General features: G+C 37.8%; 1 protein-coding gene across 1 annotated transcript in view; it reads left to right on the top strand.

Moving 5' to 3' along the window:
- The window catches only part of TENM2 (teneurin transmembrane protein 2), a 928661-nt gene that overhangs the window by 850959 nt on the left and 64867 nt on the right, over window positions 1-12835 (top strand). Inside the window, exon 16 of the mRNA XM_087709674.1 lies at window positions 7274-7484. Within this exon, the coding sequence (XP_087565800.1) occupies window positions 7274-7484 (211 nt within the window). The remainder of the gene's footprint in view (window positions 1-7273; window positions 7485-12835) is intronic.

Below are 12835 nucleotides of genomic sequence, written 5' to 3'. Positions count from 1 at the left end.
CTTTCCTTCCTCCCCCCTTCTTTTTCCTTCCTCCTTCCATCCTTCTTCCTTCCTTCCTTCCTTCCTTCCTCTTGCTTATCTACCTTCACCTTCTATCTTCTGCTCTTTCCCTCTCTTCCTTCATTTCTCCTTCCATCCTCTCTTCTTTCCTCACTCACTCCCTTCCTCCTTTTTTCTTCCTTCCTGCTTCCATTCTTTCAGCTTCCTTCCTTTTGCCTATCTACCTTCTGTCTTTCTGTTATTTCCATCTCTCTCTTCCCCTTCACTTCTATTCCTTCTTCCTTCCATCCTTTCACCTTCTCTCCCTCTTTCTTCCTTCTTCCCTCCTTCACCTTCTCTGTCTTTCTGCTCTTTCCCTGTCTTCCCCTTTCCTCCCTCCCTCCCTTCTTTCCTTTCTAGTTCCATCTTTTCTTCTTTCCTCTTTCCCTCCCTTTTTCTTTTTTCCTTCCTTCCTCCTTCCTCTTGCCTATCCACTTCGTCCTCTTTGTCTTTCTGCTCTTTCCCTCTCTTCCCCTTTTCTTCCTACCTCCTTCCTTCTTTTCTTCCTCTCTTCCTCTTTTTCTTCCTTCCTTTCTTCTTCCATCTTCCTCCTTCTCCTTCCTCCTTCTATTCTTTCTCCTTCCTTCCATCTTTTCTCATTCCATCTTCTTCCCCCACTCCCTTCTTCTTTTCCTTCCCCCCTCCCTCCTTCCTTCCTCTCCTTCCCACTCTCTCCTTGGGAGGGGACAAAACCCAAGGGCTAATGGGGCCAGGGGTGGGGGGGCAGCAGAGACCAAATAAAGTCAGAAGATCTTATTAAAACTTCCCTATTTGTTGGATCGCATTGCTGCGAACTTATAAACCAAATCAGGGGAACATTTTGCAACCAATGGTGCTGCAAGGAAAGGGGGGAAGGAGGTGGCCCTGCCGTTTCCCCAGTTTTGCAAGGAATGAGAAACGGTGCTTTAATCCGAAGCAAAGGACGACTGCAATCGGACCCGCAGACAGGGAAAGAAAGTAAAAAAGATCCTTGTAGCACAAAACCCACCTTTGCATGGTTGTGAGACCACAGGTAAAACAAACAAAAAAGCGCAGCATCCCTCCGCCCTCTGAATGGGACTCAGCGTGACTCCAGTTTGAATAAAAGCACACGGAGCTGGGCAGGGAGATGAGCACCTTCATTTGCATTCTATGCGGCCATGATGCTTTGTGAAGAACAATTCCCAGGGCTCCCCGTGACTTTTTGCAGATTTTTCCTTTCATGCTGAAAAAAAAATGAGACTTTTTTAAAACGCCACAGGACGCGGGACAAATTGTTCAAAAGCGGGACTGTCCCGCCAAAAGTGGGACATCTGGTCACCTTAAACTAGGCCAAATAAGAAAACAACAACAATCAGTACAGAGACAATTAAAACTATTTTATTATATGCTTAATTTGCAACAGAGGCAACAAATCTTTGATTTCTGGGAATTTGCAAGTGTGTTTTCAAAAGAAGATCAAAAATTCAAAATGACAAACATAACTCTGTGATCCATTTCATTCCCTTTCTTTGCCCATTGCTTATGAAGCAGGGACAGAACTTTGATCAGAGAGTTATAGCTAATGTCCTATCTGTCTATAGCTTTCTGTCTGTCTATTATCTATCTATGTCTGTCTATCTGTCTGTCTGTCTGTCTGTCTCTGAGTAAATATGCCAGGACATGCTGTCTATTCTTTTTGGCTCTTTCTGCAAGAAGCTAAAAGAACTATAACCAGGACCTTTCCTACAATCAAATCTTAGCCTAAATCCTATCTTGTCATATTGTTGTTGAAGTTGCACGGATTGAACCTAAAGTTTGTACTTGTACTATCTTTTTAGAGGAATAACAAATCAGAGTACATGTTCTAATGCAGTGTTTTTCAACCACTGTGCCATGGCACACTAGTGTGCCGTGACATAGTGTAAGGTGTGCCGTGGGAGAATTACTTTATATATAGTCAATATAGGCACAGAGTTAAATTTTTTTAACATTTTCTAATGGTGGTGTGCCTCGTGATTTTTTTCATGAAAAAAGTGTGCCTTTGCACAAAAAGTTGAAAAACACTGTTCTAATGTAATACGAAACGTATTATCAATTTCCTGTTTGCTTTCTCTATTGCCAGATGAATGGTGGCAGAACAATTAGATGATATTTATTGCCACTTTTCTTAGGCAAAATGAAGTTATTAGAACTTGACTTACTATATTAGATTATTATTGAATACACAGATAAGCTATTAGTGACATCCATAGTACCATCCTAAAAATTATTTTGTATTGGTGAGATTTTCTATGGATTGCTTTGAAGCACATTGTGAGACAAAGGGTATAATTAGAAACTATGCTACAAATCAGAGGGTGAAATGCTACCAGTTCAAGCTGGTTCGCCCGAACCAGTAGTAAAAAAGCTACTGTTTGCCCAAACCGGTAGTAAAAAAATGATACCGTCCACCTGAACTGGTAGTAAAAAAAAAGTTCTGATGATCATCTGTGCTGCGTGATGGTAGAAACTTTTTTTCCCTTTTTTTAAGCATTTAGGTTCCATTTTTGCTCCCAGGAGGCTTTCCTGAGACCTGCTAGGCCAAAACTGGGGATGGGGGTCCATTTTTGCCCCCACAAGGCTCCCCTGAGGCCTGCTAGGCTAAAAACAGGGGAGAGTTCTGAGAAAGAAAGGAGGGAGGGAGGGAGGGAGGGAGGAGGAAGGAGGAAGGAAGGAAGGAAGGAAGGAAGGAAGGAAGGAAGGAAGGAAGGAAGGAAGGAAAGAAAGAGGAGAGGGAGGAAGGACCAGAAACCTGGCACTAGACACACCTTCAGAGGACACCTTGAAAGAGCTCAGCAATCCAGTGCTTGAAGGTACATGGAGGTCATCTAGTCCAATCCCCTGCTCCAGCAGGACATTGTTAAAGTGAGCTTCTATCTTTTGACCACTCCCAGTCACATGACTACATAGCCACACCCACCCAGTCACATGACCTCTTCCCCCCACCACCATCACCAAGCTACACCCACAGAAACAGTAGGAAAACATTTAGATTTCACCACTGAACACAAACTTTGCCTTGTATGTACTTATGAGCAGTGTGTACAAGTATGAACAGATGGACATTCTTTGTCATGGCCACCATTGAGAAATACATTTCAATTTATCTACTTGAAGAGTACGTTTTTAGAAGGACCAAGATATACATCTCTTGTTTGAATTAAAGCACTGAATATTTATTTTAATTATGGTACAGTTGATCTGCTCGAATGAAATATGCATATAGTTGGCCTAGACTAAAATTTAAATAACAAACTAACTAATATTTTGGTGTGTTACACTTTGGTTTCTGCCACCATAAAATAATAACAAAGTTAACTTCTACAGAATTCTTAAGAAAGCAGCCAAAACAAGCATTATAAAGCATTTAAAATTTAAAGCAATTCTCTTGGCAACAATAAGAAATGATTTACCATTTCTTTTTTCCAAGATCCAGATTCTTGGCAATTCTTATTCTCAAAAACTATCTTTTTATATTTACCTTGTAAATCTTTGATACATGATGATTTTGAAATATTTGGCTTGATTGAAATATTTTGGTTTTTATCTTGTTTCATACCTAAGCCGTGATGAAGTTCTTAAACTGTATGTTACTCTGTATGTATTTATGTACGTTCGGATACAGAAAACATAAATTAAGTACTTTAAAAAGAAATCTTGACCTATTATATGGATTACACACACACACACATTTATGCTGATTTTACTTCACAGTCTCTAAGCTTCGCTAGTATTTATTAAGATGCACTATAATTGAATTTTATTCCAAAATAATGTAAGAGTTTGATAACCACTATCAGATTTAAGAGTCAACTATCAACATTTTTATTCAACATAAGATCAGTAAATTAAATGTGTCAATTCTCCCTTAAACTCATTATTCCTTATTATGCACTGAAGATCATTCTCCGAAATGTATGCTAACGCTTCAGTCAAAAAAGATTACTTAAATTTCATTGTTCATGAGCAATTCAACCATAATATAAGTGTATCTAAAGTGTCAGCTACAAATGTATGTGATGATGTGTGTGTAATTCATGGGTCTGTGAGTAGCATAGGTAATTCTGTTCCACATTTCAACTGCTATTTGAAGAGCACCTGATGCATCTATGTTTATGTGGGAAGTTTCACTGAGTTTAATAAGGTTTATTCCACAACACAGCTTGCTAGATCCAGTACTTTGGGATTTATGGGGAGTTCCACTTCTAGAATTCCCAACAAGCATGATTGGGATTCCTGGGAATAATCTGAATAACATTCTATTAGGAAAGGCATTATAGGAATAAGTTTAGTATTTCAAATTCTTTGATATCTTATATTTAATATTACTACCAGAATTAAAATATCTTGTAGAAATATTTTAACAAACAAACAACAACAACCTTTGGAAAATAATGCTTCTTTGTTTCCAGATTTTCTTTCTATCGGCACTTTAACACTGTGTCTTTTTCCCCGATTAAAGAAGATACCGAATTCTGTGTTTAACTCAAAAGCTCTTTGCATGCTGAAAAAAATGATAGGCTTTTGTAAATTAATTCATATTAGCAAGCACTGCAACAGCAGAGAAACGTAAAAGTATTGCAGTTTCATAAAGATTCTTGTTGCAGAAACTTAACTACAGGTCCTAAAAACTTTGTGTGTGTGTGTGTGTGTGTGTGTGTGTGTGTGTGTGTGTGTGTGTGTGTGTGTGTTTTTCCATTCAGTCTCCAGGTAGTGATATATAGGTTTCTCACCAGTATTGAATGGAGAAATGTCTAGCCATCTGAAGTCCTGAACTGGCTTCAGAACAGTTTGATTGCCTTCTTGATTGTTTGCGAGATAACTCTAAGATTGGCAGTGACAGGGTAATTTACTGAAGATTGCAATGTCAGACTATATTCAAGGGGGCTTGCTGGCATGAAGATGTTATTCTCATGACTGACAGGCCACTGGGAGTTTGGTATGCCAATTTAAAGTTCATGGTGTTGTCCAAAATGTACAGCCCATAATCATGCAGTTTGATGAGGTCATTATAGGCATAACTGACTCTCACCCCTATAACAGCCAAAGCAAAGAAGTATTCATAGCTGGAATAAGTAAACACAAATTTGTAGAAAAGAGTAATTTGTTGCATCTTACCTTTGGATCCCTTAATATATTGACAGGTTTCTCTTTTGTTCCCTGCATGAACAAACAAGAAACACTTTTCAATGAATAATTACAAGCACCAGAAATAACTGGGTGTTGTGAAAGAAGTGTTCAAGTTTTAATAGGAAAACCATCTTCAGTTATTATGGAGTCCAATTCCTTTCTCACATTGATTATATAAAATGGGTGGAATCTGAGAAAAAATTCTACTTCCAAGATGAAAAAGGACTTCCAGATTAGTGAGGATCACAAGTCACTGACCTTGAAATTAAAAAAGAAATCTTAAGTTCAAATTGCAAAATAACTTAGTAGTATATGAAATGAAAACCATGAGTGCTAGCAATGCTGTTTTCTTCTTTAAAAGTCTCAAAATGATCATGGTGAGTCTTTGCTTATGGGAACATGGCATAAATGTTCAAAATAACTAATCAGATTCGTAGCTTGTCAGACCAAAACATCCATCATCTATTTTTTTAAGAAAAGCTCACTCCATCACAAAGACATATGGTAGATAATAATTTGTTAAATTTTCTGGACTAAGTATATTAAAATCTTTCAGGTATGTTCCAGGGGAAACAGGTTTGAACAATCTAGTTCTCATTGGAGTTTTTAGTCACAGAGATCTATCAGGAAAAGCCAGCTAATCTTTCCCTGGCTGCCACAGATAACAAATCTGAAAAAAATAGATTAATAAAAGTTATATATAAACAGAGATGATATTTAAAACCAGATTTTATATGCGGCAAACATGCACTCTAGTATGGTAACTTACATTGAAAAAATATGATGTTAAAGAATCAAAGTAGTCATTTTTATCAAGAAATGGTTAATGGGCAATCTATATTAACAAATATTAGAACACACACACACATACACACAATATTATGTTCGTAGAACATTATGATGTGATAATGCAGTAGTTAGAATGCAGTATTGCAGGCTAACTCTGCCGACTGCCAGAAGTTTGATCCTGACTGGCTCAGAGTTGACTGAGCCTTTCATCCTTCCGAGGTTGGTGAAAAGTTTGTTGGGGACAATGTGCTATGTAAATAAGAGCCGAGGCGGCGCAGTGGTTAAATGCAGCACTGCAGGCTACTTCAGCTGACTGCAGTTCTGCAGTTCTGCAGTTCGGCTGTTCAAATCTCACCGGCTCAGGGTTGACTCAGCCTACCATCCTTCCGAGGTGGGTAAAATGAGGACCCAGATTGTTGTTGGGGGCAATATGCTGACTCTGTAAAGCGCTTAGAGAGGACTGAAAGCCCTATGAAGCGGTATATAAGTCTAATTGCTATTGCTATTGCTATTGCTAAACCACTTAAAGAGGACTGTAAAGTACTATGAAGCAGTATATATAAGTGCTATTGCTATTATAATATTATATTCTAGGAAACATTATGAATGCAAGTTATTATTTGTTGTTATTATTATTGTTCTGTAAAATAACATCCCTCTGGAACGAACTCCCCGTGGAGATTCGCACCCTCACCACCCTCCAGGCCTTCCGCAAAGCCCTTAAAACCTGGCTGTTCCGACAGGCCTGGGGCTAAACAACCGTTGCCCCTATCTCGAATGGTATGATTGTTGCGCTTTTAAATTATGTATTGTTTTGTGTTGGTGTCAAACTGTCTGTATCCCCTTTCCCTTGCTCAACTTGTGAGCCGCCCTGAGTCCCCCTCGGGGAAAAGGGTGGCATACAAATGAAATAAATGAAATGAAAATGAATGAAACATATTTAAATATTGTACTGCCCTACTAATATGAGTAGTGAAATGGGCAGAATTTTAGTTTAATCCGCACATCCCAAAGGTAGAAACTCACAAAAAGCTAATTTGGACCTTTGGCAAAGCTGAAAAAGTCCATTCCAAAATTGAGAACCATTCTGCACATATCTGATTTTGGCATTTGATGTAGTACTGCTAAAAGCAGTAACAGAGGTAATTTGGCATACTAAAGTTAACACATTGTTGAAAATGCTAGGGTATATCTAAAGTTAAATGTGCTGAGATTAACAATGCTATTGTTCAACTTGTAAGAAAGCAATGGTTAGCTATAAGCACTGGTACAATAAAATGACTGGGGAAAATAGCTTATGTGTTCTTCCTTGCAGATGGCCTCATTGATTGTCTGGATCCAGATTGCTGCCTCCAGTCGACTTGTCAGAATAGCCTTCTCTGTCGTGGCTCACGTGATCCGTTAGACATTATACAGCAAAGTCACTCTGGTTCAGAAGCTGTAAAGTCATTCTATGATCGAATTAAGCTCTTAGTGGGAAAAGACAGCACTCATATAATCCCAGGAGAAAACCCCTTCAATAGCAGGTAATAATCAAATATACGAGTTTGTAAAGGCATGGGAGTTCTTTTGGCAGAGGTTTTAATAGTGGTTCAACATGGAATGCAGTTTTTACTAGCAAGATTCTTTTCCACCTCATGCTAAAATCTCATTCTGGATTTTTTATCATGATTTTTTTTTTAATGCTGGCTTTGCATACTGACTCCATATGGATAAGGACTAGCATTGCATTTACTGCATGCAGGAAGCTTGGAGAGAAAAGGAATCCCAGCTTTATAATGAGAAAAATATGATGATGCTAATGAGAGTTCGATATGTTCTGGCTTTCAGAAAGAATAAGCCTATATTTCATGTCTCGTGATGATTCTAAATATGAAAACACAACATTGGTATAGTGTTTGAGAGGGGTTCGTTTTTGAGATTTTTGACTCTATTCATCCTTTAGTTTCATTAAAACTGTTTTGTAAGCTAGAAATGCTTCCTGCATTTTTTAAATAATTAACATTTCTTGCATTTAATCAGTCAAAATATCATGAAAGCTAAATATCAGTTGATTGGAAATGGAAGTCCTAGATCAGATAGATTGATCTAGGACTTTTGTATATCCCAAATCTGGTAAAAGTTGACAGTTCTGGTTTTTATAAAAGAGTTTTGCTGAATGGAAGCACAGTTGATAGTGTGAGCTTTGTGACTTGCAGACAGGGTAGTGTTAAAAGCTTACTAGCAGACTCCTCCCAAGGGTTTCCCAGCAAAAGATAATTACAATAAATTACCATCAATCGGGCTAAATCTCCTGAAATACCCCAGTCTGTTCTTGTCTTCCTTCCTTCCTTCCTTCCTTCCTTCCTTCCTTCCTTCCTTCCTTCCTTCCTTCCTCCCTCCCTCCCTCCCTCCCTCCCTCCCTCCCTTCTTTTTTCTTTCATTTCTACTCTTCTCCCTTTAGATCAGCTAGGGAAAAATAGAAATGAAGATACTTTGGATCTTCCAAAACCCAAGGAGTAGCAGTGTTGGAAGATCTTAATGAAAAATGTCATTATTCAACCAATGAATCCAGACCTGTAGACCATATACACAGAATTCCAAATACTCTACAATCAATACAATAAGCCTGGCTAATGTTATTTATTCCTTAACTCCTTGCTCAAACTCTTTGGTTTGGTTTGGTACATGTACAGAATATATATAGAGAATATATAGAGAGAGCATAGATGGATAGAACACCTCGGGTCCTTCTGCTTGGCTGATAATAGCTGTCAGAACCTTAGGTCATATGTCTATGGAGATTCTTAGTCATCCAGGTCATGGTTGCCCCAAAGGTGCTTTTTCTGTTTTTTCTTTGAAGACATTTTGCTTCTCAACCAATAAGGTTCTTCAGCTCTGAGTTGAAGGGTGGTATAGATTTCAAGCCAGATGCATATGTATTAATTCTGTATGGAAAATATTTTTTAAAAAAACAAAGGTTTCATTACAAAAGGCATCCCATCACTTTCTAATTTACAGTCAGTGTCTATATTTCAGTCTTCTAATATTTATTCTATTTTATTTACCCTTAAAGTCTGCCTTACTATTCTTCCTAAGCTCTAACTCCTATTCTATATATTCTACCTTCAGGTTTAGCTTAATTCTATCTATCCTATTCTCAGTCCTACATACCATCATCTACTCCTTTGCTGTCCTTATTGCTGGGATGAGTCTGTTGTCAATGAGACTTCACCATCATGGCAGGGGTGGGCTGCAACAGGTTTAATAACTGGTTTGGTGATTGCACACGTGCACGTCTAATGCGCTTGCGCACAGCATTCAACAATTTGAAGCTCAGCTGCTTACCTTCTAAGGCAGCCCCGGTAAGTAGAATAGTGAAGGTGCAGAAATCAGCTGTGCCAGGCGAATCAGCTGAACCAGAGAGAGGAAATATAGGACAGGATAGGGGCGGGGTGGGTGGCAGGGCCAGCTGATCATTGGAACTATCGGTTTGCCCGAACCAGAAGCAGTCCACCACTGATCATGGTCCTGAAACTTCTCTGATATTGCCTATCATCACCACTGGTATCACCCTTCATTCTGTAGGGATGGGCTTCACCTGGATCTATGGTGACACTTTTTGATTGCCTCTTCTGCTGTTGTCACTCTGAGCCACATGATACAACTGATTCCCTCTGACCTACTCTGCTTTGATCCTTTATTTGCACCTGTATTGACTGATAATATAGTACATTATAGTATACTATAATATATAATAACCAATTCCAGTTTTCTTAAATTGCCTCATACTGCTGGTACCCAACTTCTTCAGAGCTTATAAGGCACATGTCTTGAATAGAACAGAACAGAATAGAATAGAATTCTTTATTGGCCAAGTGTGATTGGACACACAAGGAATTTGTCTTCGGTGCATAAGCTCTTAGTGTACATAAAAGATGTAAGTGATAAATCTTGGCCCTGCTGCTTCACTCTCCCTCACTTGTCTTTCTCACAGTTTCACTGTTGAGCTCTTTTTCTCTTTTTCTAGGGTTCTGCTTGTATAAACTAGCTGTTGGTTTTATTACTGTCTATTGGTTTTGGCAGACTGCAGTTACAGCTTTCATCACCCCAACCTTTCAGACCCATCTTGAGACTCTTCTGCTAAGCCTTATTAATTTTTCTTAGCCCAGCTACTTGGCACTTTACATGTAAGGAGGCTAACCATTTTCCTCTTGCTTCCTTTTCTTTTGGCTTGATATCCCTTTGGATCTTCTCAACAGCTGCCAAAACATTTTCCCCTCTTCTTCAGTAATCCTGCTCAGCATATGCTTACAAACACAAATTTGAATGCTGCCAGCAGCAAGTTTCCTTTTCCCACAGCAACTCTGGACTGATCTTCCTTTTGTATTCCCTCCCTCTCTCCCTCCCTCTCCTCCTACAAATTTCCAACTTTCCAACTTTTTCATTTCTTTTTTGTCATTTCTTTAATTTTCCTTCATTTGTTTTCTGACACTTTGAAATCCATCTTCACTCTTCAAGTTCATTGAACTAGCTCCATATTTTAAAGAAACTACATTTCTTTTTCCCCCACCCCCCGAAAATGGCTCTCTCTTCTTTTGGATAGGACTTAAGATGAGCCTTATTTTTCAGAGAAATGGAAGTGAGAATAAATGGCATAGCATTTTTTTCTTTCATAGCTATCTTCTCATTCTACTCCTCTTTGCTCCTATTTCCTCTGCCCATCCCTCCCCTTTTTTGGAACAACCAGCTCAAAAGACTCTAATTTGCCAAAGTCAGGTATTTCTAGGTCTAACAAGGAATTCAAAAATTATTTAGGAGCTAACCCTATGTTTCCTAATGAAACTTCTTGGAATAATAATTGTGCAAACTTGTTTTCACCAGCTGTACCATTTTATGAGAGGGAACGTAAGGCAAAAAAGAAAAAGTAAATTCTATTTTATTGTAACTATTCAGCTTGAGGTCAACCTACCTATCCAAGATGCCCTAGGGGACATCACTGTGCTCTACCAAAGGCAAAAGAGTTCCCGTAATATAATTTGGCAAGATATGAAGAACATAATTTCCTGTTTGAAAATTATAATTATATTATTATTATGATTACAGTGATTATCTATTATAGATTTGATCCAAAGAGTGTATTTTGCCATCCAGGTGCCCAAAGGATACGTAGACATGCATGGCACATACATAAATATTCTGTTTCACATGAAAACTCTTTTAAAATTAAGAATTGAAACTACCTTATAACATGGCCCCAATAGTTTGCCACTACTTCTGTCCCTATTCTTAGCTAATGTGCATCACCCTATATTTATCAACAAAATCTTAATGCACAATAATATCAAAATATTCAAAGCTTATTTCATAACTGTCTTCTTACACACACACATACACACACACAATCAAAAAGTGCCTGATCACTCAATCCACTACAGTACAACTAACCCAAGATGCGTGAATAACACTGCCGCACATCAGAAATCTTATAAACAATCAACAAACTATTACAACCACATGGTATCATCATTGCAAGCAAACCAACTAAAGATATCCCAAGAGGAAAAAGTAATTTACAGTGTAAGGACTGCAACAGCAACTGTTGCAGAACACATTCTTGAATGCCAACTAGTAGTCAGAAGACACAAGTAAAACTCCTTAATCTCACAACACATAGAGAGATTCAACCATAGTTTCAACTGGGACATAATTAGCATTCTAGGCCATGATATTTTTTTAAAAAAATAGAGAATTCCTGAGAGGTTGTCAATCAGACGCATCATACATCAAATAGACAATAGACTTATACCACATTTATATACCATAAAAAAGAGACAATTTAAAAATATAAGAAAGAAAGAAAAAGACACAATCTTTCTAGCTAACTCCCTATAGCAAGCAGGGATTAACATCAGGCAAACAATCAAACAGAAAGTAATACCCTAATCAAGAAGCTACCAAGGAGAAAACCACACCTCTACCAGAACTGTCAGTGCAATGTACTGTACAGAATCATGGAGCAAATCCTACCCACAAGCACTGATGATGTTACCTAATCAGGTTTAAAATATCTGCAAATAAAGGACCAAGCTCAGAGAGCATGAAGGACTCCACGCTTCAGAGAGAATACTGAGTTATGTATATTCTCTTTTGTTGGCATATAATAATAGCTGGCAGATTATGATGAAACAGTATTTGATTTATCAAAAATGCAAATGCAAACTATCCCATATTTGTTGATAAAAGTTCCATCAGAGTCAGCTATGCATATTCCAAAGTAGATTTGGAAAGTAGATTTGTTTAGAGTTGCAGCCTATTTGTGGATGTTAAACATAAGCACTGCTGTGTCCAATGGAGCTTGGTTTCTAATAAACATGCTCTAGAATGCCATGTACAGTTAATATGTTTGTATATACACATATGTATGTGTATATATGTTTGTGTGTGTGTGTGTGTGTGTGTGTATACACACTATCTTAAGTATATATGAAAATGTTTATTTTTCAAATTTGAACCAAGTACAAGAGCAGTATTGCATGCATTAGAAGGTAATAAGAGGATAATAACCTCCAGTTTTAATATATTTTCAAACATATGATGTATTATATTGTTTATCCTCAAACATTTCAATTCTATTATTCTACCTTCCATATTCTAAATGGTAGTCTATAAAGACCCCTTCATGTTAGAAAAAAAAGAGCCAATCCTCCTTAAAGCCCAGTAATTACATCTGAGAAATGGTGGGGTTGGTTAAAACAATCAACTCCTGTTTCATCTAAATGTTGTTGTCCCTTAGTAAAAATTGACTATATATTTCAATAGATGGTTTTAGATTATTTACCCACTTTTCTCTGAATAAATTGTGTTTTTTTTGTTCAAGATCAAGTATATGTAACTA

Source organism: Thamnophis sirtalis, unplaced genomic scaffold (assembly GCF_051295495.1).
Source record: "Thamnophis sirtalis isolate CommonGarterSnake01/CBP01778 unplaced genomic scaffold, rThaSir2_p1.2 scaffold_3, whole genome shotgun sequence".
Classification (NCBI taxonomy): Eukaryota; Metazoa; Chordata; class Lepidosauria; order Squamata; family Natricidae; genus Thamnophis; species Thamnophis sirtalis.
This window is presented reverse-complemented; position numbering and strand designations above follow the sequence as displayed.